The sequence below is a fragment of the Vipera berus genome (genome assembly GCF_964194415.1).
Source record: "Vipera berus genome assembly, chromosome: 5".
Lineage (NCBI taxonomy): Eukaryota > Metazoa > Chordata > Lepidosauria > Squamata > Viperidae > Vipera > Vipera berus.
The window spans coordinates 21,771,083-21,797,406 of record NC_138207.1 but is presented as its reverse complement, the minus strand read 5'-3'; the positions used below and the strand labels follow the sequence as shown (position 1 = coordinate 21,797,406).

Here is a 26,324-nt window from a genome sequence, read left to right as displayed (position 1 = left end):
TTTCTCAAGAGTTTAACACAGTAGTTAAGAGTACATGTTAGCACTTGAAAGTTTACTTTACCAATGTGCTTGGCCGGTAGCTACTGTGTTTAATTATCTAATGACCCTTGAGTGGTACTTGTCTCCTCTGAAGCAGACAACAACAGTTCCTAAGACAATATATCTAACCATGCCAAGACTCTGAAAGAAACATTGTAACTTCTAAAGTCATATCTATGCATTGAGCATCATTAGAATGGAAACTCTTAGGACTATACTACTTCAGTAGAAAGGAGGCAGACTGAAAGTATTTTCATTTTTAGAATTACAATATCAGGAAAAAGTTATTTTTTTAAAAAATATTGTGAAGAAGCGCTTTGAAAGAATTAAAATAGGACATATCCTAATAGACAAATGCTTTTGCATCTTCCTATGTAGCCTGTCTACTGGTGTTGCTCTGTAATAAAATATAATCCCTGAAAATAGGGAAAAAATTCTGCAGCATCAGAAAAATACACACACACAGACTGATACTCAATGGAAAGTGATCTCATTGCACTGTAAGTCATTACTTTAAGTTTTTGTTAAATAACTACCCTGTTTCCACAAAAATAAGATCTGGTCTTATATTTTTTTTGCCTCCAAAAGAGGCATTAGGTTAGACATGTTAAACTCGTGACGCCATGTGACGTCACACAACGTATTGGGATGGTTTTGCCATTGCTGGCAATGGGGTGGGCGCGGCTTCTGGATGACTCGTCCAGCCCGCAGTGCTAAGAACTTTTTTATGAATTATAGGGACCTTGATGAAAATAAAATGGATCATACAACATTGAGGTCAGACATATTGTTTATGATACAGAATAATACACACACATACACACACACACACACACACACACACACACACACACAGAGGCTTTTTTTCTCATAGAATGCTCAGGATGGCGTTCTGGCACTTTTTTTACACACACACACACGCTTTTGCACAAGCTATGCTACTCCCTCCAAACTCGTGCGTCCTACTTTCCTCGCTCATCTTCCAAAACTCCAAACTAGGACACGCGAGTTTGGAGTTGGAGAAGGCGAGTGAGAAAAGTAGGACACGTGAATTTGGAGTTCGGGAAGGCGGGCATCCGATGGCGACTGCCGGTTCAGCACTGTCAGCAAGAGTTTGCATGGGAGCAGGCCGGTGAGGAGCACATGGCAAGGCTACCGCTCCCTCTGCTATCGGCCAGCCCTTAGCTGAGCAGAGAGCAAACTTGCAGCATGACAAACCCCCACGGCCTCGACAAGGTGCTGAAGATGTCTCTGCAGAGGAAGACCAAGGTTCATTCGGCAGCTGGTGTGTGTGTGTGTGTGTGTGTGTGCGCGCGTGCGTGTGCATTCTCTGTTTCACAGCCCACTTCTCTCACTTGCCTTCTCCGAACTCCAAACTTGGAAGACGAGCGTAGGACACACGAGTTTGGAGTTGGAGAAGGCAAGCGAGGGAAGTAGGATGCGCGAGTTTGGAGTTTGGGAAGGTGAGGAGATTTGGAATTTCTCTCAGGCTATTTTAGCTGTTGGAATTGCTCACAAGATTGGAAGCTCTCTCTCTCTCTCTCTCTTTGTGTGTGTGTGTGTGTGTGTGTGTTTCTTTTCTGTGTTTCACAGCCTCATGAGTTTAATGAGATTTATTCCTAGATATACAGTAGATGTGCAGGACTGGCGTCTTAAAAATAGCTATCCTCTCAGTGCACACATATTTGAAATGTTGGGTAGCGTTGGATAGATTAGATTTTTCCTTGTTGTTAAGGATGGCTTCAAGCGGGAATGAGGCAAGGAGCCCAATAATCTTCCCTCCTTTCTCTATTTTTGAAAGCAGAACCAGCCTTTTATGTTAAGGCCCTGCTCACTTTCCCAAACTCCAAACTCGTGCGTTCTAGGGCTGCAGAGTGATTTCACTTTCCCTCCCTCCCCCCCCCCGCCAATCTGAGCAGCAGAAGCACTTTCGAAACTTCTGGAGCTCACATCCATGGCCATGAGGTGATTTTATGATGCTCCAGCAGCCCAATCTGGGCGTCGGAGGCCTGCAAAATGCCTCTGCTGCCCAGATCTAGGGCTGCAGAGCAATTTCGCTTTCCCCCCCCCACGGCTGATTTGGGCAGCAGAAGCTTTTGCAGGCCTCCGAAGCCCGGATCGGGCCGCTGGAGCATCGCCAAATCGCCCCACGGCCATCAATACGAGCTCCAGAGGCTTCAAAAATGCTTCTGCTGCCCAGATCGGCTGTGGGGGGGGAGCGAAATTGCTCTGCAGCTGTAGATCTGGGCGGCAGAGAGAAAGAGAGATTGAGCCAGCAGGGAAGCAAAAGTGTGGGGAAAGGAAAGCATTGCAGAGTAAGCAAACTTACAAAAAGGGAATCTCTCTGTCTCTCTCACACACTGTCTTCCCCCACCCCCTTTAATATCATGTCTTCCCCCACCCACTTTAATATCAGTGAGGCTCCTCCAATGGACCATGACCCAGCGTTTGCCCCGGTCCCATCCCCCCTCTGCCAGAGACCCTCAGATTTGCCCCAATCCTGCCCAGCTCCGAACAAGTGCCCCTGACGCAAGTGATGTTGAGCTGGCCACGCCCACACAGTAGGCGTGCCAGATTAACAAGATGAGAGTTCTGTCACCTTTTTTTTTTTAGAAAAAAAGCACTGTATGTATATGTATATGTATATGTGTATATGTATATGTATATGTGTGTGTGTGTAATTGCTAAAGCTTCTTTGATGTAACACTTGCTCTACAAGTAACATTTAAAGTGAAAGCTTATGAAGATTTAAATACTATACCTCCAAATATTATTATATGGATTAAGAAATGCATTTTTACTACAAAAACTGTTTCAGCAATGATACCATTTCTATTTAATTACTCTGTAATGATGCATAATATACCAATCTTGTATGAAATCATTTTATGATGGTTGTTCTTATTTAATGGAATTGTTCATTTTTTTAACCATTAAAAAGCTATTTGGTACTGCCTCAACTCAAGGGAGAGATCATGAAATGCAACAGAAAAAAATTATTTGTGTAGACTTCTTATGCTAGTTTCCCCAAACTATGCCACATCTGTAAAAGAATTGATTTGGCAAGGACAAAAATAACCTAATTTCCCTATTCTGCTTTCACAAATACAGGTGCCATATTTTCTTACATGTCTATATCATAGACAAGTACTTGTGAAATATCACTGCATAATTAAGTAGTATCTGTAATCATTAATTAGCATTCTAAAGTGTGCCTGGGCATGTATAATCAAGTTAGGGAAATAAAAAAAGACTACCTTGTTCTTTAAAGATCACCTGGAACAGATAATGCCATATCAAGAAAGCCAATACAAAAGTAATTAGCATTTTTATACCATAAAATGTTGTCAGCTTAATACAGCATATTTTTAAGAAATGTTTTTATATGATTTACATTGACTTCTAACTTCATCAATGAGAGTATATTCCTCAAATGAAGAAAAAACTACAAAGAAGGTGTTTTTCAGGCCTGTAATACCGATGTTCCTTTTTACCTCATGAACATATGAGAAGGCTGAAGAATCATGCCCTGTTGGTGAAGTTAACAGAGTTTACGCCAGCCTGACCATTCTCTACTATTTGGATTTCAACCACCATGACTCTGAAAGAATTGGACACAAATATAGTTCTAAAGTAGTTGGTATACTTAACTGTGGGGCTCATGTATCACACTATCACCTTAATCCTAAACATGATTTCTTAATTAAAATTGGCTGAATTCACATACAGTCCTAAACCATAAAATGTAGTTTAATTACAATAGCTGAGGAGAGGAGAAATGACATTTTATGGAGCATGATGTCATAATGCAAATGATATGAATTAAATAAATTGTACTATAATTATAATCTGTGTCTTTGCATCATCTGCCTGATAATCTCGTGACTCATATATTTCAACACTTAAAAGTCATTAAAACCTACTGCAATATGTTGATATATACTTTTTTAAAAACTTAAATATTATTTTTCTTTTTATAAACCATTATAACTATACCTTTCAGGAGTATTTGTTTTTTAACCTCTTGCAAATCTTAGCAATCTTATTTATTTTTCAGGTCAAGAATGCCTGTTACAGATTTCTTAGTGACTATTTTTCAAGGAAGAACAAAATTCAATTAGCAAGACCTCCTAACTTATCCCATTAGCATATCGGCACCTTCTCCCCCTGTGGCATCTTCAGATATCTGAAGGTCTTCAAGCATTTCAGTGAGACTGATTTGAGGAATACTATCATCATCTATGTCACTTTCCACTGGTATCACTGGATCTACAATATAAAATCATAACATATAGTCTAGAAAGAAATTATTACAGGACCAAAAATCATGTCTTTCTGCATGATATAGAATGTTGCAATCTTAAAAGATTGGTAACTTACGTATTTCTATGAGGTACACATAAAATAAAATAAAAATACTGTGCTACCTTTGCATTATCATATAAATAACTTCTTAAGTTATGAAGAGAACAGACACCCATAAAATCAACTAACCAATGGTTAGTTCTCCTAAAGCCTTGTTGACAAATTTATTATAAAACAAAGGACATAATCTTAGAAATGGATATGTGCATAGTGATATGCATTTGTACTTTATCCTTATTGCTGTTATGATCCATTGAGTTAATTTTAGCATCTGGTGACTACAGGGACAAGTCTATACAGGGGTTTTTTTGGCAAAATTTTCAGATGTGGTTTGCCAGTTCCTTCTTCCTAGGGCTGAATGAAAACCTAAAGTCACCCAGCTGGCTTTCATGCCTAAGACGGGCTAGAACTTCTAATACAGCCCCTTTAATGACTATGCCAAATTACTTCAATCCTCAGTTACAAAAATGTTGGCAGATCGAACAGAGGTAGGTGAATCACTAATAATCAAACGCATCTCAGCAATAAAGCTAATTTAAGTAAAACATAACCCCTAACCCTCATGAATTACAGCTTCTATAGATGCATATTCCCTAACATTGCAGTGTTCAAGAAGAATGAAATAATTTCGGGTGAGAAACTTACTTTTATAAATATTGACATTTTTTCTAATTGTTTCATCTTCTTCCAGATCTTCTAGGAAGTCTTGGTATTGTCTGTAAAAATATCACATTGGAAATAGTCAAACATTTTATTTTTATCTATGCATATTCTAGATCACTTACATGTACATGCAAGTAACATGAAGAAAACTGTTCTGTTCCATCCTACGACCGGCCCTGTTTATGTGTCAGTGACAACCCCTTTTTCCTTTTTACAGTCAATAGGCTGGAAAAACTTAACCCAAATTTATTTACAGTTCAAACAAAAAAGCAACAGAATATTTCCTTCAATAAATGAATTAAAATATCAAACGAGTCAACAAACAAGAGTTAAACAGAAGTAGTAAGAACAGACCAGGTTTCTCTTAGAATATCTCCAAACGGTTGCCTTCAGCAACCAGACTCGCCCACACCTTCCCCTTTTATTATCAGTCCCAAGGCATGGCTTCTCATTGCCTTCTCCTCCTCTCACTGAGTTGCCTCATTGATTTTCTCTGCTCTGCTCTGCTGGATGGCCTTCTGCTTCTAGCATCTCTGAACAGATTCAGCTGTAACTTTTCTGAGTCTGACACCTTGTACTCATACAGCTGAGCCTCATGAGGAACATGACTGGAGGGGCCAGGCTGAGAGTCCTGCAGTGCATCAGAGCCTCCCTCTGACACCAAAGGCTCTCCAAACCCCTCCTCCTCAGATTCATCGGACTCAGCTGCTGGGAGCACAGGCTGACACTGAATCACAACAAAAACCAAATATTTGGCTCAAAGGCATGTCCTATAACTAAGAGGTCACCAACCTTTCTTGGTTGGTGGACTGGAGGGAAAGGGAGGGGGAAGCATTTTACATGTGCACGGGGCTGCGAGCACACGCCCGACACAAATGGGCAGGGCTGATACCTGTGTGATACTCGCTAGTCCTGCCCCATTCTTGTGCAGCACAGTGCCCTGTTTCTGTGCCCTGAGGCATGGTGGTGTCCTGTTTTCATGCCAAGGCATGGCAGTGTTCCATTTTTGCACCCTGAGGTGTGGCAGTGTCCCATTTTTGCGCCCCATGGCGGTGTCATTTTTATGCCCTGAGGCATGGTGGCGGCCTGTTTTTGCCCTGCACAGCATCCTGTTTTTGCACTCGGTGGCAGCAGCGCTAGCATGAGTGGGGGTGTGTGCATGCACACATGCACACACTGCCCAGCTTGTCCTGTGGCCTGGTGGCCAGCAGCCCACATCCCACTACCGGGCTGTGGTCCACAGGTTGTGGATCCCTGCTATAACTGTTACAAACATATTAAATTCCTGATCCATATGAATCTATTCTATATGGTGTTCAGAGAAAAATCAGTTTCAAAAATTGTACAGGAAAACCAAATACAATGTTGGTGATCTTCAATGTTTTAACTTAGTTACATTCAGTAGCTCTTAAATTGGGTTTATATACATGGTAGTTTACACTACACTAAGCCACAATTTGCTTCAACGGTGATTTTATACTAAGCTAAAATTGGCTAATAATAACTAGTGAATTAGGAATGGGCACTTTGCAAAATGTACTGCTGTAAATGAAGCTGCATCTCTGTGTGGCTGTTCTGAAAGCTTCTCATAGCTCTCTGTGATTATAGACATAGAAACATTCCCTTTGGTGACACTAATCAAGCAAATAAACAGACAGCCAAAGAAATCCCTAAAACAGCTGTACCAATCTTCCATAGGATATAGTTGCTTTAATACTTTCAGAAGTGCTTTGTGTCAATGCATTGCAAAGGGATTTGCTTCTGCCAAGGTACTTTGCAGAGTGCTCTTTTCAAAAATTTTGCATAGACTTACTGGCTAGATCCACTTATTTGTGAGTAAAAATAATTGAGATTGTATAATAAGCTAAGCCAAAACCAAGCGACCTAAGTTATGATTAGGCCAATATGCAAATTCAGTCAAAAGGTTTACAGAACAAGCTCCTTCCTAGCATTTGTGTTTTTGTTAAAACTTGCTGCTCCAACTTTAGTGAAAAAAACATCCTAGATTTCCCCATTTTATGTAATTGTAGCTCAAAAAAATTAATTTCAATTTTTATATTCTTTAATTTTTTTGAGAATTTATAAATGTATATATCATGTAGATAGTTCTCACACAGATCTTCTGCAAGCAACTTACTGGGAGCACAAGTAGGCAGATTAAGCTGGTAGAAAGAAGGATAAGAACATAACATAAAAAAGGAGGTTAAAAGACTTCATAACCTTTCATCTTCGGTATCCATGTTATCTCGGTCTCTTTGTAATTCTTTCAGTTTCCAATTTCTGCGACGTTGACGCTTGGTGCGATCATAACTTTTTTTAATCAAAACCTATGAATGGAACGGGAAAAAACAAATCCTAGATCAATACAGTTTATAGGAAAATATTGAGATCTCCTGGAGATCAATGCTTTTATTAAATAGTACATTTATAAATAATTTGACTAAAACTAATATTAGAACTGACATTTTGGTTCTTTACCGTGCAAAGTGCAAAGGCAATATACTGTTTATTGAAAGCACTTTTACTTTTTATATGAAAAAAAACCCCTGCTAGACCAGTTTCCAAAGAATAAAATTAAAAGTCACTCATTGTTATAGCTTCTCTATATAATCCAGCTGTTTCGTATTTAGTGCAGATTATGAACCAATATTTTGATCAAGAATAGATGTGACAGGAACTAGCAAGCTTATTAAATCTATGTCTACAACTAGGCTATTCTATACCTTAAATTGATCCTGGAAAAAAGAAATGACCTAAGGTATAAATAAGGAGACAATGGAGTGTGTTAATAGCATTTTACAAATAAACTAGAAGTGGGAACTTTAAAAGTTACCATTTGAAAACAACTATTGAAGATGTGTGAATCTAAGTTTTTTAGGTTATGTGTAACCTTGGGAATTCATATGCTCTCTCTTATACAACAAGAATATTCTTGGAAGTATTGGCCTAATTTTAATTGTAAATTAAATTAAATTTTAATTTGATTTTTTTCATCAAACATGTAAAATTCAGTCACTTCTGGGAGATAGGGTGATTGTGTTTAAGATATGCAGAAATAAAAATGGACATAGTGATTGTTAGAGAACTGGGGCATACAAGAAAAACAAATATAATTTCTGTATCTATGATAATATAACATGAAACAAAATTAATTTCTTATGTTACCAAAATATACATATAGAAAATAAAGCAAGTCAGAATTCTAGGTATATATTAAGATCTATTTATACAGTAAATTTTAGAATTCCTAGCCTATATGGGATTCTGTGGACTGTAATCCAACAAAACATTTGGATGTTAATATGCTATTTGTACTGGATTTTAATGTATTGTTTTTAAATGTGAGTCACCTAGAGATACTATTGTAAGATAAGTGGCTATATAAATAGAACAGAAGAAATCAATTAATTAAATAAGAAAGCAAAACAAAACTAAAATAAAACTGTCAAATTTCAGAACAGAAGCATATGCCATAATCTATGAATGTTCTTAATTTTAAGAAATGACTTGTTTAAAAAATATATATATCAAAACCATACCACATCAGGAACACTATGGGGATTCATCTTATTTGCAAATTCATCATTCAGATTACAGTTAACCAAATCAAACCTAGAAAACAAAAATATGAAAAATGTATATTAATCATATATTGTTCTATAAATTTGAACAAAAGTATTATTTCCAAAACAATACTACAGAGTAGAATGGAGAAAATTTATAACAGGATTAATTACCCTTGAATACTTTCATGAAAAATTCAACATGTATCATTATGCAAATAACCAGAATATTAACAAGGGGAGAGACTTGATAGAATCTGTATCTGTCAGTTTTCCAAAGCATATAAAAGTACTGAATCCCAATGTGCTTTGATCCAAGAGATATACCAAGACTTTAGAGCCCCACTAAAGCATGGGTGTCAAACTCGCCACATCATGTCACGTGTCGTGACTTTTTTCACATTGCTGGAACTGGGGTGGGCACAGCCTCCACACGATGCAACTGGCCCACAGGCCGGCAGTTTGACACTCCTGTGATAAAGCTTTCTTTGTAGAAGCAAATGCAATTTCCAGTTGCGGGAATATCCAAAAGGAGACATATTTTAATACAAGTGGTGGACTTTGGAGTCCAAACACCAACTAGCACAAGGAATCTGTTATAAAACTACAAAGATAAAGCATTGTAATGTTTTCTATCTTTTACCAATGAGCACCCAATCAGGTATAATGGGAAAAACTGACTGGAATCCTTCCATAATTTGGCCACCCAATAGCTTCGTTTTCAACTCTTCCCTCTCCCATTGAATTTTACCATGTGTATCAACTATAAAAGTGTATGTGCAGAGAAAGATGCAGAATACTACAAACCCCAATACAAGATCTCCAGGATTCAGAAGATGCCCCAAGTGAGTACGACAGAAATACTGATGGTCTGTATTCAGTTCTGATGTTTTCTGAACCCAGGCTTCCGCAAGGGAATGCTTAGAAATGTCAAAATAAAAGGAGTACATATATGAAAAGTAGTTAATTAACTGAAGCAAAACAATGGCAAATTACTTTCTAGTCAAATAATTCAATTTTTCTAAGCTATATTTAGTATTTCCGCGTGTGGATTTTCAAGCAATTGTTTGATGTTCTCCACCCATTTAGTAATCACTCTGTACACATGGAATGCACTATACATTTAGTGTACTTTCACATGTGGCTTTTCAAATAATATAACGAATTATATATTAGGAATACTGAATCATGGGTTTCATTTAGCTTGTCACTGAACTGCAAACTAAAGTAATAAAATAATAATAATGCATATATGATTAACTTGTACATCCCAACAAAGTAAAGCTCTGTTTGATACAACTGTTGGTAAGCCAAGCTGAAACTGATCTCTCCTAGGAATCTGCTTGGAAGATGAACCCATACGAAACCTAGCTGAAGCTGATCTCCCAAAGGAATCTGCTTTGTGGTTTTAACCCACAGGTAGCTAAGCCAAAACTTTTCCTTTTGGGACTGATGGTTCTCTGTGCAGATTTGGGAGAGCTATGCTCTCTTTGTAGTGAGGGCAAATGCTTTTTCCTTCATTTCAGCACAAAGCTAACTCTACCGCTCCAGGGCAAAAAGGGGCATTTTAGGTGCTGGAGCATTTGGCATTTATTTTTTTCTGGCCTTTGGTTTCCCAGGGATTCTGCCCTTCTTTTGGGTGAGTGGGGAACTCTTCGTACTGTTGCGTGCCCTTGGAACCTCCTGGCTGTTTGGACCTTTCTGCAGAGTAGCTGTTTGCTCTGTTGTGGGGGCTTCCCAGCATTCAGCCCTTTATTGGAGGGGCCTGCTTCTCTAAACCCTTGAGGCAGTCCCGTGCTTGTCCCTCCACTTAATGACCCATTTAATTTAATGACTGTAAAAGGAATTGACAGGATTGTAGTTGTTGAGTGAAGCACTCATGTGACGTATCATTTAATGACTGCTTCGTTGAACAACTGATTCTGGTCCTAATTGTGGTAATTAAGCAAGGAATACCTGTACTTTAATCCAGAATGTTTCTTCAGTGAAAACTTCCTTATTTTAGACAAAAACAATTATAGTAATTTACAACATGCCTTTTTGTAAGACTAATTGTATCACATTTACTTGTCATGACATTATTGAATATAAAGTGTTTTCATATACTTCTAAAGAAAGTGTGCGTGTGTATCTTTTCATAAATTCAAAAGACTGTGGTACAAATTGTTTTCCTAAATAAAAGTTTACTAATCACAACCCTAAATTGTAAAATCCAAACTTATTCAAAGATCCAATCATCTGAAATCCAAGAGGGAGGTTATTCATGTTTAATTGCAAAATGCTGCTCATTTAAAGGGTATATTGTTTCCTTGTTTGTTTTGTTTTTAATATATTTATAATTAACACTTACAGTGGTTTTACATAATTATTTTTAGCTTATAAATTATAAGAATAAATAATATTTAAATCATTCTGAAGAAAACAAGGATTTCACTGGAACTATCATACATTTATACAATATTCTGCAAAGTGAAACAAAGATAATCAGAAAGCAAGATTCGCTTAAGCTTCTAGCAGAGAACCAAGCAAATATGGTTACCTTATTGGATTTCATGCCTGCACCAGCACCTTGCTTCTGTTCATAGGTTCTACTGATATCCATTACAATAAATTCTTCTAACTGCTTTGGATGAAACAAGCTATTAAAAGGATGGCGCCAGTAAGTATTTCCATCTATTTCTGCAACTGAAAGAGCAAAAGAAGAAAATAGGAACAAAAACAGATATTTATGAATCAAGTGTTGATATTCCTGGGTATAAATCTTTATCTGGTTGGTAATCTGATGTTGGTAAAGCAGTTTGTAGGCTCTGATTGGGGAAATAGAATGGACAGTTTAGGGAGGAATCACTAGGAAGTATTTCTTCTAGTTAAGTTCTAAGATATTCAAATTGGTAACCTAGTCCTCTAGTTGCTAAGGGCAAAACCAGGTCAATATTGACCATTCACAACTTAGCTATAAATGAGTAAGTAGATTTGTATATAATACCAAAACCTGACTGGATGAGTTCATTTCAAGATTTGCCTTTCTGGGTTTTGGGTCATTTAGCTGCTTTGATTTCAAGGGCAAAACACTCGTGAAGAATCTTGAATGACACCACAACTATGATCAGGAGCCCTGCTTTAAAACAGCTGTAAGGTGGCATCCAGTTAGCAGGTTTTCATTTATTAAATTATTTTATTATCAATTTACATTTTTAAACTTTTGAAAAACATGTTTTCAAATTTTTGTATTTTTTTAAAAAATTCATTTAGCTTCCTTGTATACCCAATCACGAAAATATATTCATGCCAAAGATGTGTTTTCAACTGTAATTCAGTTGTTTTTTTTAAAAAAAGGCTTTAGGATTGTATTTAAATTAAAATTCATGCCAAGTTCTTATTATTGGTATTATAAGTTTACAGTTTATAGAGAAAATATCAACAAACTTACTTTGAAGAGTACTTGGATCAATAACGTGAATGGCACTGGTTACTCGGATACAAATGCAAATCTGGCTCATATTACCAAGGCTTTGAGCCAGTTTTGGTGACAAACACACAACATTGTCCTGCAGATGAAGAACAAGAACCAAAAATGGTATTTATTTCAATTTTATATCGTAAACTGTTTTAATAAAATATTACAGTCCTGAAAGACATCTGGTGATCAGAAAACTACACTGATATGTTTCTAGGTATTAAAGAATTAATGAGGTAAGGTAAAGAATTAATTAATTAATTAATTAATATCAGCTTATTAATGCTAAATGGAGATTTAAATAGTATTAAAATAGATTTGTTTAGATTAACTTATTCCTGCCTGCTAAGTTGATCAAATAAGTACATGCACATCTATATACAGAATTTAAAAATTGCATAAATGTTTTGGATTGCTAACAAAGAATTAAAGGGAGACTGATAATAAATAAAATAAATAAACCTTAAGATTATGTCCCATTTAAAAGCCTAACAGCCCACGGATAAAAGCTATTTTTTAGCCTGTTGGTACGGCTGGCTATATTCCTATATCTCCTACCGGATGGTAGGAGAGTAAAGAGATGCCGTCCAGGGTGTGAGTCATCCCTGAGAATCTTCCCCACTCTTCCAAGGCAACGAGCCCTGGCGATGTCATCCAGTTGTGTCAGGGAACAGCCCACAATGTCTTGTGCTGTGCTCACTACCCTCTGTAATACTTTCCTATCCGCGGCTGTCAGACCAGCATACCAAACCACAATACCATACGAGAGGACGCTCTCTATAGTAGACCAGTAAAAGAGGGTCATTAGCTGTTGTTCTACCCTGTTCTTCCGCAAGACCCTAAGAAAGTGAAGCCTCTGTTGGGCCTTTCTAGCCACCTGAGTTGTGATATAGCTATTTCAAACTTATTTGTTCTCATCAGTCAGCCACACCCTTCTGAGATTCGAACCTGGGCTGACTGCACATTACGGAGTTGTTTTAACCTCTAGGCCACTCTCACTTTGTCAGCTGCATTGGGGAGGGAAGAGGCAGGGGAGATATGTCTTAAGTGTTTTGAACACCTAGCCGGCCCAAATACAGGCCAAATCTTTTTTTTTTTTTTTGCCTGTATCAGCCCAAACTCAGGCCATCCACAGGCGGTAGTCGCAACTGCGACAATCATTATTTTGCATAAATGTTTTGGATTGCTAACAAAGAATTAAAGGGAGACTGATATAGCCATTTCAAACTTATTTGTTCTCATCAGTCAGCCACACCCTTCTGAGTTGCTGCTTATATAGTTGCTGCTACTGGTCAAGACTATACAGTTGGACGCACATCCAATTGAATTCAATTGTGCTTATGAGATTTCATACCACTGTACTGACATTAAGATGTAAGCCAGGAATGAAAATAATTATCTGATGTTGTTAAGAGCACAGTTCTCATCATCTGACTCCAAGTTAATGTAGTCTGACTGAATTTAAAAGGCAATCTCGAAAGAGCCACAGATTATCCATCTCTGACAAATGCAAGTAATTTATTAATGCTTTTACAGGGACCCCATATTCAGAATCTACTGGACAGCTCGGTTCTTTTTCTCTCAGATTGCATCCAATATTTGCTGCTCAACATTGCTCAAAGCCACCCAAAACTCCTTAACAAGGAATTAGGTGGCATATAAATTATATGTGTGTGTGTAAGTAAAAATACAATCTCTAAGGATCATTCCACTCCAGGCAAAAAGGATGTGTAGTTTCTTAGTGTCTAATCCACAAAGACAGAAAATACCTTGCATACTGGAACAATCTCAACAGAGAAAGTGCTTTTGTAATTATACGTATTGCTGTGAATGTCATGAGAAATCAAACGCTGTGATGATTTAATTCTGTAATTAAAAATGACAAACTCAAATCAGAGCAAATAAGGCTATGGTATAATTCTTTTTTAAAAAAAACATGGTTTGCTAAACAAGTCATGGTGGCCTGGCTTATAAACAAAACCTAGCCATAATTAGCAGGTCCTCATAAGCATACAACAAATCATATTTTGGATTAGAGCTATGGATGAATTGGATTTCCCATTAAAAATCCCTTCCTTACCACCCTGTAAAATAAGTAGCAAAGGAGGCACATTCACAATTACAAATCTAAATCTTGGCTGTATTCCTCGAAACACTTCAAGTTTGTAAAAGTGGAAATTGAAAGAGGACATTTAAAAAATCAACATTCTCCAAAGATATAAACTATCATCTCCACAATGTTTAATACTTGAATAATTCCAAATGTTGAATATACATTAAAAAGTAAAACTGCAAGGATCTCATTCTAATAGTAATTTTTGGAGCATAAGCTTTCCCTCTTTCCAAAAGACAGCAGAAAAGCTTCAAAGATGCAATGCAAGAACATGTATTGGATTTTACTTCCATGATAGGAATGTATAACCTTATTTATTTATTGAATTTATATTTTGTGCATTTCACTGATAAGGTGACTCTCTCAATGTCTTATCTTGAAAGGAGAAGCCTTCTTCCAATTACATTTCACTGTTCTTGTTAAGGAGAATGCCAGCTCTGGTGCTTTATTCTATTCTATTCTCATTGATGGAATATGTAAATCTTCAAATATAGTATCAGGCATACAAGACTAATTGAAAATGAGTATGTCTGCTATGGGTTGTTAATGATGATCTGGAGTACATCAGAAAATAAACTAAGTGCATCGATTTCTTTTCTTCCAAAAGTTTGACAACCTGGGGTTTGTCTTTTTTTTTAATGTGTATACAATGCCTTAAACAGCTATGCAATGGACAATTTAAAGAACAAAGACTTACCTACAAGGTACAGTACACTGAAGGAAGTCCACCATTTTCTGAGCATGCTGTTTGGAAGTATAATAGAAATCCAGACCATCTGTAGGTATGTAAATGAAACTGAAATGAAGACCGTTGCTTATTTGTAAGAGATCTTATCTTCCTAGATTTTCATGAAAGCCTAAAAAGTGTTTTGATATTTTCATAAACTAACGTAAGTTGATTTCTTTATATAAACATGTTAAGAAAATTTTAATTCCACCCTAAAATATTTAGGCAGCAATGTAAATTTATTTAACTAACAAATAATAATACTCAACTGTTTCCTTTATGACCTAGTTTCTTTAAAAACCAAGCATCTTATTCTTGACTGCCAGTAACTCATGCTAACAGTATTGAGACTCTGATCACTCAAAGGCACCAAGAGCTTTACAGAAAGAATGTAAAAGCATATTACTTACCATGAATCTCTTTGATCCGAAGAGTGTTCTGGTGAAGTCTGTGCTTTAAAATTAATTGCTCCAAATAATAGAATGTCTTTTTATGTAGTGTCTATAAACAAAATAAGATTTATACATGAGTGGTGTTTATATTCCTATAAAGGTATTAAGACTATTATCATTTCACTTGAAATCCAAAATTCTGTAACCCATATAAGGTATGTATACAGGAATAAATATACAGCCCAAAATAAATGTTTCCTACAGAAATCTGGAATCAATTTGTTTATTTATAGCACTCATATCCCACTATTTGGTTGAAAGATTCACAGAGTTGCAAGAATATTTGTGTTTGGGTGTATGTAGGTAAGAAAGAGCAATTACATTTCTACATATCAGATGAAATCCTAGCAGATGAATTATGTCTTCAGCATTCACTATTAGTGATACATATGCACATATACATACCTTTTGCCTAACTTGAACCACTGCTTTCCAGAAGTCCTTAGCTTCAACTCGATGGCAATCTTCACACATTTGAGACTGAACAATATACTCTACTACAAAGACTTGCTGAAGAATTGCACCATTCATTACCTAAGTAAGAACAAGAAAGATTTCCCACCTTGAGTGAACAGGGAATTAGATGATTTTACAAATTCATTGAATAAATAAATCTCTCCCTAATTTTTTTCCTTCTTCAAAACTTATGAGACATGTAGTTTATGGTTATCATTTTTTCTTCTGCTAGAAGAAGACTTTCATAAAGCACAGATAAACGATGAAATATCTAGAAACCACATGCCACAACAATGGTTAAATATACATTTACCCCACAGAAGAAAAACTGATGGAAAATATCTTCAAATGTTAAATAATCTTTGTCACACAGAAGACAGAATGGATTAATTTTCTATTTTCATAGAGGACAAGACTAAAAACAATGGATTAAATCTAGAAGGAAATATTTTCAGTCTGGACATTAGAGAAATTTATTGATCAGCATAACACAATGATGAGTTTTGTTTTGCTGAAATTCTTCAAAGGATGGTTGATGTCAAGAAATACTATAATGGAGACCTCTGGTTTGCTGACGCGGCCGCCATGGACTTCTGGAAGGCGAGGTCCGTCTTCCGCGTCCAGTTTCGCTTTGCTGGGGGACCCTGGAAAGGGTCGAAAGTCGCACTGTAGGGAAGACCAGCAAGGAGGGAATCCCCACTGGATCGTGGGAGGGCAGTAGCCCTTCCGCTTGTTCCAGGGCAGCCCTCCAAACTGGCGGATGAAAGACTGTCCATAGCAATATGGCTCGTCACTAGGCTGCAGACAGCCAAAGTCACACTTACCACCAGGCAATTATAAAGCAGTGTGGATGAGACTGGGTGAGATTTACCTCTCTTAATTCATAACTATTTTTTTAACCTGTGTAAGCTGCTTAGAGTACTTTCCCCCCTGTTGAGAGGGAAGGGAGATTTTATCCCTCCCTCTAGAAACTGCGGCGACTGACTATCCAGGGAGTTTAAAACGTTGAAAGAATGACTTAATCCTAATTGGAATTCCATTTTTTAAAGTTTGTGGACTAAAAGATTTTCTATGCTTACTGAAGGTTGCAGTTTTTACTTATAAAAAAGAAGCAAAACTGAAAAGATTATAAAAACTTTGGATTTAAAAGAAAACTTAAAATGGTAGGGGCGACATCTTGTGGCTAAACCTGATACTACAATTTGTTATTGCTTAAAAGAGATTTGGCCAGCAGCCCAGATGTTAAGACTTATGTAACCTTGAGATATCAGCTGTGAGAAGCCCAGCTGTTTTCCCAATCCAGTGACAAAATCTTTTTTTTTGCATTCTCTGATTGTAAAGTTTTTAACCTAATATACTACTAAGAGAATACAGATGAAAATCAGGAACAGGTTCTCTCTATGTTGAAAGCAATTCATCAAATTATTCTTACAGCTACTGATGAAATAAGAGGTTACAGAAAAGAACAAGATGTCAGCCCACATATACGAACTGAAACTTTGAGTACAACTAAAAAAATCAATTATACAGAATATAACAGAAAAGGTGGAATGAGTAAAGATTATGACAGAAGATTCAACTGATCAACAAATACAGTCAATGAAAAACCCAGAAAAGGGACTGACAATATGGAAAAAGGAAAAGACTTTCTACATAAATCAGAAGGAACCTGACGATCAAGAAGAAGAATAAATTGAAGAGAAGATAAAGAGTTCAGGACAACTACGTTGAGATGGAAAAATAGAGAGATGATTTGTTAGTCCTCTCAAAAAAATGGTGACCAGATGGTTTTTTCTACGTCAATCTACATAACAACACAGGGAGATTTGCTTGATGACATGGAAGATGATTTGGTAAAGAAAGCAAGCCAGAATAAGGCTGAAGAAAATTGGGGTTTTGACTTACTTGTGAGAATTAAAATAGAATATACTCAAACAGATAAAATCTGTACTTTCTATACTAGATATTGTTATGAGATGAGATAAAGAAAACTTTGGTCATTTATAACTTAGAAGTATAAATATTAATAGTTAAATCTGAACACTGATTTGCTTATAAAGATTAAATGTAAAAGTAATAATATATATTATTACTAAAACTATGGATGAATGTAATAAATGTTTTTATTTAGTGGTAATAATAAAAATTATTAGCTTAAATATGAGATAGTAGATATTAAGAGAAAAAGACAGGAAGTATTAAATGTTGAAATAGGGGGAATTTTGGTTACTAAATTTAAGATATCTGGAAATTACCAGAAAATAAGAATAATATTATATTGTGTTACTAATTAGTTGATGTAAGATGGTGAGAATTCAAATAGATGTGTATCCTGAACATTAGATCTTGTGATGAATTGTGATAAAGGGAATTGGGGTTATTTAAAACTTGGAAATTATAAATATCAAACATTAAATATAAATATTAATGGGAAACTAAAAATTGGGAAAAATTAACCAGGACACTGATTGTCTAAAATAATTGAATGTTAAAACAATTAGGATATGTATAAAGTAAAAATTATTGATAAATTAAGAAAGTTATTTTTTATTTAATCAATATATTAAGAATTGTATTAATTTAAATAGGAGACAGTAAATACTAAGGGGAAAAGAGAGGAAACATTTAATGCAATAGTTTGAGATCTGTCCTAAAGATATTTGTATGTTATTGAATTATTGACCAACTCAGCCGCCACGTTGCTTTTCAAATATTTAAATGTAAAACTAGAAAACCAATAAAATTTTCTTTAAAAAAAAGATACTATAATGGAGCCTGCACTAAGTAGGGATTGGATTAGATGACAATACTATGAGTAGTCATGCTCCTAGTCCCTCCCCTAAATATTGTCAATTCATGGGAACTAAAAAGTGTGTTTTTCCATCTCAGCTCCTGTCCCTCTGTCCCCTGAACTTTGGTAAGCCTCTACCCTCATGCCTTCTGTAAAACTTTGAAGATCTGGTTTTCCCCCCAAGCCCTAAGATTGGATAATTGCACATTAGAAAGTTGACATGGCACCAACTTGGTTTTAATCTGGTTTAATATATATATTATATGTTGTCTTAGCTTTTGATTGGGAGCTGCCCAGAATTAGTTTAGAATAACATCTGTATACTGCCCAATTTCAAAATACTTTGCAAAACTGTAACTACAACCTAAGTCCACCATCTACATAAAAAACTCAACGGAACAATCTGGCTTTCAAAGCTTTGTGAATCAAAGAAAAGATGGACATTCAATCTACCTCCCAGTAGTGTTTTTTCAATTAAAAATGACACTGTTCCTACATACTTAAACTGATATGAAATGGATATCCTGACAAGCCACCTGAGAATCAATGCACAGAGTATGCCAGTTCTGGTTAGGAAAGACAGTCCTGCAAGTATATGCATTTTAAACCATATATGATTTTAAAAGTCAAAAACAATATCTTGAATTGGGCTTGGAGGTCATTAGTATTCAGTGCAGAAACTTCAACATACACATCACATTATTAAGCTTACTCCCACATTCAGCAGCCAAACTACTGCATCCAGACTCAAACTGTACTTCTGAGTTATGCTTAAGGCCAGCCCCTTGGAGGCAGCTTTATAACATCCAACCACAAAGCTTATGGGATATACCCTCCAAAAATGCATTTAGTACATGCATATCATTATTAGAAACTCAACAAGTCATGAACAAGAAAACCCTCACATTCACCTAGCTAACATAACTTGGGTTTCTGATAAGGCACACTTGTATTTCTTCACTAATTCTGTCATTCTGAAAAAAAAAAAGTTTACTTGCCTCTTTTTGTATGGTCAGCTTTACTTTAAGTCTTTTGGAGTGTGGTTCAGTCCATACAAATCCTGCATCAATCAACCGAACCTGTTAAGAGGAAAGTATAATTATCATAGGAATGTTCAAAAAGGCAAAACGTAACAGAGACAGAAATGTATCGATTCAGCAGTTTTAGCTTTTAACTAAAGTTACAATGTGTCAAAAGTATCTGTGGTTTCTGTACATTAGAAAACAAACTCATGCCTGTTATATTCACCTAACTCAAATCATTTGTTTCCAAGTGTACAGGTACACAGCAACTAGGAACTCTGGGTTTTGGAAGTAGCAAGGTGGGAAAAGGCTGTGAGCTACTGGGTACTGAAACTTGAATTTTAGTTCAAGAGTGATAGCAGTAGCCAACGTAAGAAAAATTCATACAAAAATGAACATATGCATGACTAACCTTACTAAGAGAAGTCTTAATTTTTTTAAGGCATAATGAAAGAAGTTCTCTTGATTCCAAGGCACACTGTAGCCAAGCTGCTGGTGGTTGAAGATATCTGAAATATAAAGAAAGGGAAAAAAATAAACCAAATCATTTATTTTTAAGGCAACGTCCCTCCCTACCCCCAGAAGTCAGTTTTGTTAACACAGGTGCATAATACTTTTTATTAAACATAAAAACATAGTATGGTTTAGGGTCAGCAGGACTTTTAACTTGTAGCAATGACTAATTTTATTAATTTCAATGGTAATAAAACGTAACTTATAGTACAATCTTGAGAGGTTCCACTGAATTCCAAGTTTTATTTTTAACAACATTATTTGAATCTAAATCTGACCGATACAATCAACACGTTTTTCTACTAGCAATATACCCCATTACATACATTTTAGTATTTAAATTCAAAGAGCTTAATTCACTCTGGATGAATATGGTTATAATGAGGGTAATGATTTTATTTATTTGACTTGTTTGCTGCCCATCTCTGAATGAACCTTTATTATCAAAGTACAACATTGGCTGAGCCTCCCTTCGTCCCCCCACAACTCACAGTGACAACCCCACCATCTTGTTACACCATGTGAACTAATTGCACAGCACGCCGGCCTCGCAAGTCTATCATACATAAAGTTATTTCCCGTTCAAGAGCCTGACAGCCCATGGATAGAAGCTGTTCTTCAGCCTTTTGGTGTGGCCGGCTATACTCCTATATCTCCTACCCGATGGTAGGAGAGTAAAGAGGTACCGACCAGGGTGTGAGCTGTCCCTGAGAATTTTCCTCACTCTTCCAAGGCAGCGGGCCCTGGCGATGTCATCCAGTGGTGTCAGGGAACAGCCCACGATGTTCTGTGCTGTGCTCACAGCCCACGATGTTCTGTGCTGTGCTGCCTCTGTAATATCTTCCTATCCGCGGCTGTCAGGCCAGCATACCAAACCACAATACAGTGCGAGAGGACGCTCTCTATAGTAGACTGGTAGAAGGTCATCAGTCGTTGTTCTACCCTGTTCTTCTGCAAGTCCCTGAGAAAGTGAAGTCTCTGTTGGGCCTTTCTGGCCACCTGGGTTGTATTGACTTCCCAGGTAAGATCTTCACAGAGGTAGACTCCCAGAAATTTAAAGGAGGAGACTCTCTCCACACAGCCCCCCCTGATGTAAAGTGGGACAGGTTCCTCTTTTTTCCTCTGGAAGTCTAGCATCATTTCCTTTGTCTTGCCGATGTTCAGGTGCAAGTTGTTCTCTAGACACCATAAGGATAGTTTTTGTACCTCCCCCCTGTACGCTGTTTGATGTCCAACTGTAATAAGACCCACTACGGTGGTATCATCTGCGAACTTAATGATCGCAGTGGATGGGTCGGACGATACACAATCATATATGTACAGGTAGGGGCTAAGCACGCAGCACTGTGGCGAGTGCAAAGCTTCAGGGAGGTGGATGAAACAGACCCGACCCTCATTGTTTTAGCCGTTCCTTTAGAAGGTCTTTAATCCAATCGCAGATGGAGGGGGGGAAAATTCAAGTCAATCTCACTTTAGGGTGACTCCTCCTCTCCCTCCTTCTCCTCATACCATATTTCTACTTGGCTTCAGCAAGCAAGGCAAAACTAGGCAATTGAGAAATGCAAATGCAAAGCCTTGGTGGAGCAGTGGGCTAATGCCTCCTTAAGTAACACCAGCTGCCTGCAATTAGTGCAGGTTCGAGTCCCACCAGGCTCAAGGTTGACTCAGCCTTCCATCCTTCCGAGGTAGGTAAAATGAGGACCCAGATTGTTGGGGGCAATAAGCTGACTTTGTAAAAATGCCGCTGGGGGGGGGGGCGAAAGCCCTAATAAGCAGGCATATACATAGAATGAAGGCTATTGCTAAGCACATTGATTTGTGCTTCTTAGATTGTAAGCCGCCCTGAGTCTTCGGAAAAGGGCGGGATATAAATGGGATTAAAAAAATAAATAAATATCAAAACACAAAAATTTAGACATAAATTAAAGCTAGTTGTATAAAACAGAGGGTGGTCTTTTCCGGGCTGGTGGCAGGGGTGAGGTGTTTGTTCATTCTTGGAAATGTATCTTCTACAGCAGAAATAATCTGTGATGCTTTCCTCTTCTGCATGTCTGATAAATCAATCTGCTCTCCTATTTACTAGTCCATTTCTTTTTCCCCACTGCTGACAAAGTTGGCTTCAAGCACGGTTATCATTCCAACAGCCAATTTGCTCCTCTTTCAATATTTCCAATGTCTTCTTTTCTTTACAGTCCCTTAGCTACACACACTATTGTTGCTATCCCTGTTTTTTTGTTTTTGAATGAAAATTTCTGCCAGAATATGAGTTTTAATTAGATCTCTTAATTAGATCAAATATGTTTACCCTAGCAGTAAATTTCAAATCTACATTTAATCAGAAGCAGAGGGAAATAAGCTATAATTATTCATTTGCACACAACATTAAATAGACCCTATGGTTTTCCAGGTTAGAGTACTTGCTGGCAATTGGAACTAAGTGGGAATGTTTGAGTAGCATATAATAGGTTTACAATTCTAGTCTAAATTATTTAGAAAATTGAAGGAGAATATTTGTAGCTCAGAGTTGAAATGAGAGATTCATCGTAGTCTCTGAGTTTGCTTGCTTTCTTGCAGAAGTTTCATTTCCCTAACTAGGTAACACCATCAGTGCATCAGTACAGCACTGATGTTACCTAGTTAGGGTAATGAAACGTCTGCAAGAAAAAAAATTGCCCTATTGTAACATCCAAACATAGTTGTTAATTTAAAATCTAGAAAGTAGATGGTACCTTTCACACTGTTTGCAGAAATGAATAGTGACTTGCTTAGGAATCCCCTCAGTGATATCCACTTGAGTTCTTAAACAGGCTACGCACATGTTGGCTGGGTTTGGTGGAATTGCAATGCCACATTGGCAACATAAGCTATAATACATAAAATTATCATTAAAATAAAACACATTATTTCTTTATTAAAAAAGAAAATAATACATAATTTTGCTTTCTAGTGCCAAGAGTCTAGTCTAATATCAATTACTATGCAATTTTGATTCAGAGATTCAAATACAAGGGTGGTTTGACTGAAGCCCCATATCAAATCATATTTCTGAGTCAAGACAGAAAATCTACCTGAATCAGTGAATCAAACCAGATTATCTGAATCACAAGCAATCAGTAACACTCTTACTGGAAAAAGCAATTTTATCATGTTTTTAGCACAAATAATAGAATAATTGTGGAATAATAATGCTTTTTACATTGTTAATAAAACTGAATAGGCAACATAAAAATCTATGTATAAATAATGGTATTCCAAAGATTACATCTGTTATAGTTTAAATCTCATTTCCAGAATATTTTAATTTCCAAATGGCTTATATTGAGAATCATTTCAGAATATAATCCAAATTCAAGGAAATGAGAGAGAAGGTATTTAGAGTGTAAAGCTAAATCATTCATGCAGATACTTGATAGACCTCATTGGACTGTACCCTCCTCCTCCCGAAATCAAAGAATAAAATTAAGAACTTCTTTAAGTCAACACTGACACCTAAGTTACTTTATTGATATGTCCATGTTCTTGGCACCAATACAGAGATAACTTTTCACTTCCTTTTTTTCCTTCAATTTTCCAATCTAGCCTACAGATGTGATTGGCATTGTGTACTACTCAATTCTATCCAGGCATTGCACTGCTTAACAGTCTGAAATCATTATAACACCGATTTAATAGAAAATTGTCATATAAGCAAGTTTGTCACCTAACAATTTATACTTCAATATGCAATGATAGCCTGACTGTAGTGTTTTCAGATAGGCAATTCCCTATTTAATCCTAGGACTTCATATATTCTACATGTTTAGTTTGACTTTTTAAGTCATGCTACTCACATGTTCCCCTGGTGAAGGAGAGTATACTCTTTCATATATTCCATTTCTTGTTCCACAAGCGATTCTCAAAGGATACAAACACTGTCACCTAGTGGAAGAAAGTCAGAACTTGGTAAACAGAGAATGATGTAAATCTGTCACATTCTAAAATTCTTAAGGTGGGAAGAAATGTGCTTCAATTTCAACCAAGAGATGGGGATCCAATAATTCCATAAATACCAAGTGTCAAAACAAAATGTAAAAGCAATTATAGGGCTGATTTCAGCTCTCTATTAGAAGTTAAAGGAAGGAATTGAGTTATAGAACCAAATGTCACAAACTATCACAATTCAGAAGCAGAAAGTGCTGCTGGGGAAGAGATATTGGACACCAGTGTACTTATAGAAAATGCCCCTTTTTTATTTTTGCTTTTTTTAAAATGGCAAGTTAGCATTCTGGTAAATCGGTATTTTTTGAAATTTTCACATACGGCACAGTAGTCATTATGTGAATAGCAGTATTTTTTAAAGAACCATTCAAAATTCATCCATAAAATTTAACATATGCACTCCATTGCAAAATATTTTCAAGCAGCAAGAGGCACTGAAAAAAAGTGACTTATGACTGTTTTTCACACTTACAACTGTTGTAACATCCCCATGGTCACGTGATCAAAATTCAACACTTGGCAACTGGCTCATATTTATGACGGTGTGGTGTGATGTGAACACCTTTTGCAACCTTCTGATAAGCAAAGTCAACCTAAGTGCCACATTTGGCTTGTTATTAATTAGGGACTTTTCTTTCTTAGGTCAAGGGCAAAGCAGGCAGAAACAGTCCTTCCCAATTTCTAGGCTCATTCCTCATATTTTGGGAAAAGAAAATAGATGGGAGGTTTGAATTTTTGAACTGTAAGGCAGTGTTTCTCAACTTGGCCCATTTTAAAATAGGCGGACTTCAACTCCCATAATTCCTCAGCCAGGAATTCTGGGAGTTGAAGTCCACCATCTTAACATGGCCACAGTTGAGGAATATTATAAGGCAGGGGTCTTCAAACTCGGCCCTTTTATGACTCATGGACTTCAATTCCCAGAATTCCTCAGCCAGTTTGCCTGGCTGAGGAATTCTGGGAGTTGAAGTCCATGAGTCATAAAAGGGCCGAGTTTGAAGACCTCTGTTATAAGGCATAAAAATGATCCTCCCAAAAATCCTCTTGCCACACCCACCCTCTCCAGGTTCTCCTGAGCCCAGATCCTGGATTCGGCTCCGAAGCTATCTGGGGCTGGAGAAGGGAAGGGTTTAATATCAGCCCATCCCACCTCCCTCCAACTGCACGTGGCGGCTGAGCTGTCGCGGGGACGCCAGTCAGCGGCCAGTCTGGCACGAGCTCTCTCTCAATTCTTCCCCTTCCCAATCGCGCAACCTGCCCGGTGCCCCAACCTGCAAGCCAACCGGTCGCGCTCTTGCGTTCTCGATCTTAACCTACCTTCCCTCACAAGCAGCTCTTCACCGCTTGCAACAAACCCCTAGACCGAGAAACTCTCGCGAGAACGCCTGTTACTCCATTTCCCCTCCTCAAAAAGAGGAAGTAGAAAGTTCGACGTCCAGATGAAAGAAATAATCACTTCCGGGTTTTTGACTCATTTGCTTTCTAGGCAGACAAAACTTTATCATCCCGTACAGACCGTGTGGGTAGTCCCGCGTGTTCGTTAGAGAGCCGAAAGTGTTGTTTTTGTGTGGGTTTTTTCTTTAATTTTTAGATTACTTTTACCGAGTTTAAAAGGAAGGCTTGTGAAAACGCAGCGTACGGGCATAACCGTTTACACAAAAACGATGAAACGGTTTCTTTACATAACGTTTCCTCTTGGTTTTGTACAAGAAGCGTTCTGGATCCCATCTTTGACAGTCACTTAAAATAATGAGAAAAGCCCGAAGATGGATATCATTAAAAAAAATCAAAGTGGGAAATAATCTTTAGGTTTTATAATACTAGATTTGAAATGACAATTTGAGGAAGGAATATCACTGATTTCTACCAAAAGTATTTCAAATGGACTTCGATTAACCCTGAATGTGATTTAAAATCTCACATTCCAGAGATAAGTGATATGATTCATAGGTAGTGGCAGGGTTGAATCCTTAGTCTTAAAAATATGCAAAAAATATGAAAAATTAAGCACGAACCTTTTTTTAAAAAACACAAATTTTCATATTCAACAGATGCCTTTTGCATCTCATTTAAGCCTGTTTGGGCTTCTTAGTACAGCTTTAATAAGCTCCCTAATTCCTTAAATTCCGTAACTCCAGTGTATTAATTGGTTATGTGCCATCAGATGGTTTCCCCACTAGTGGCC

General features: G+C 37.0%; 1 protein-coding gene across 1 annotated transcript; it reads right to left on the bottom strand.

The window, feature by feature from the left end:
• Positions 1-3,350: 3,350 nt before the first annotated feature.
• NMD3 (NMD3 ribosome export adaptor) lies at positions 3,351-25,541 on the bottom strand. Its single transcript, XM_081328371.1, has 17 exons — positions 25,457-25,541; positions 23,992-24,079; positions 22,891-23,025; positions 20,061-20,157; positions 19,625-19,705; positions 15,785-15,913; positions 15,338-15,428; positions 14,898-14,976; positions 13,857-13,953; positions 12,061-12,178; positions 11,170-11,315; positions 9,438-9,550; positions 8,607-8,679; positions 7,288-7,394; positions 5,050-5,120; positions 4,198-4,308; positions 3,351-3,640 (listed from the first exon to the last, which is right to left on the bottom strand). The coding sequence occupies exons 2-17, from the start codon at positions 24,033-24,035 to the stop codon at positions 3,615-3,617; spliced, it is 1,518 nt and encodes a 505-aa protein (XP_081184497.1). The 5' UTR covers positions 24,036-24,079; positions 25,457-25,541; the 3' UTR covers positions 3,351-3,614.
• Positions 25,542-26,324: the final 783 nt, after the last annotated feature.

Coding starts and splice junctions, on each gene's coding strand:
- NMD3 (XM_081328371.1), bottom strand. CDS start 24,035: ATGGAATATATGAAAGAGTATACTCTCCTTCACCAGGGGAACAT. Junction 20,158..22,890: donor TTCTGCAAACAGTGTGAAAG/GTACCATCTACT, acceptor TTTATATTTCAG/ATATCTTCAACCACCAGCAG. Junction 8,680..9,437: donor CCTGGAGATCTTGTATTGGG/GTTTGTAGTATT, acceptor TTTGTTTTCTAG/GTTTGATTTGGTTAACTGTA.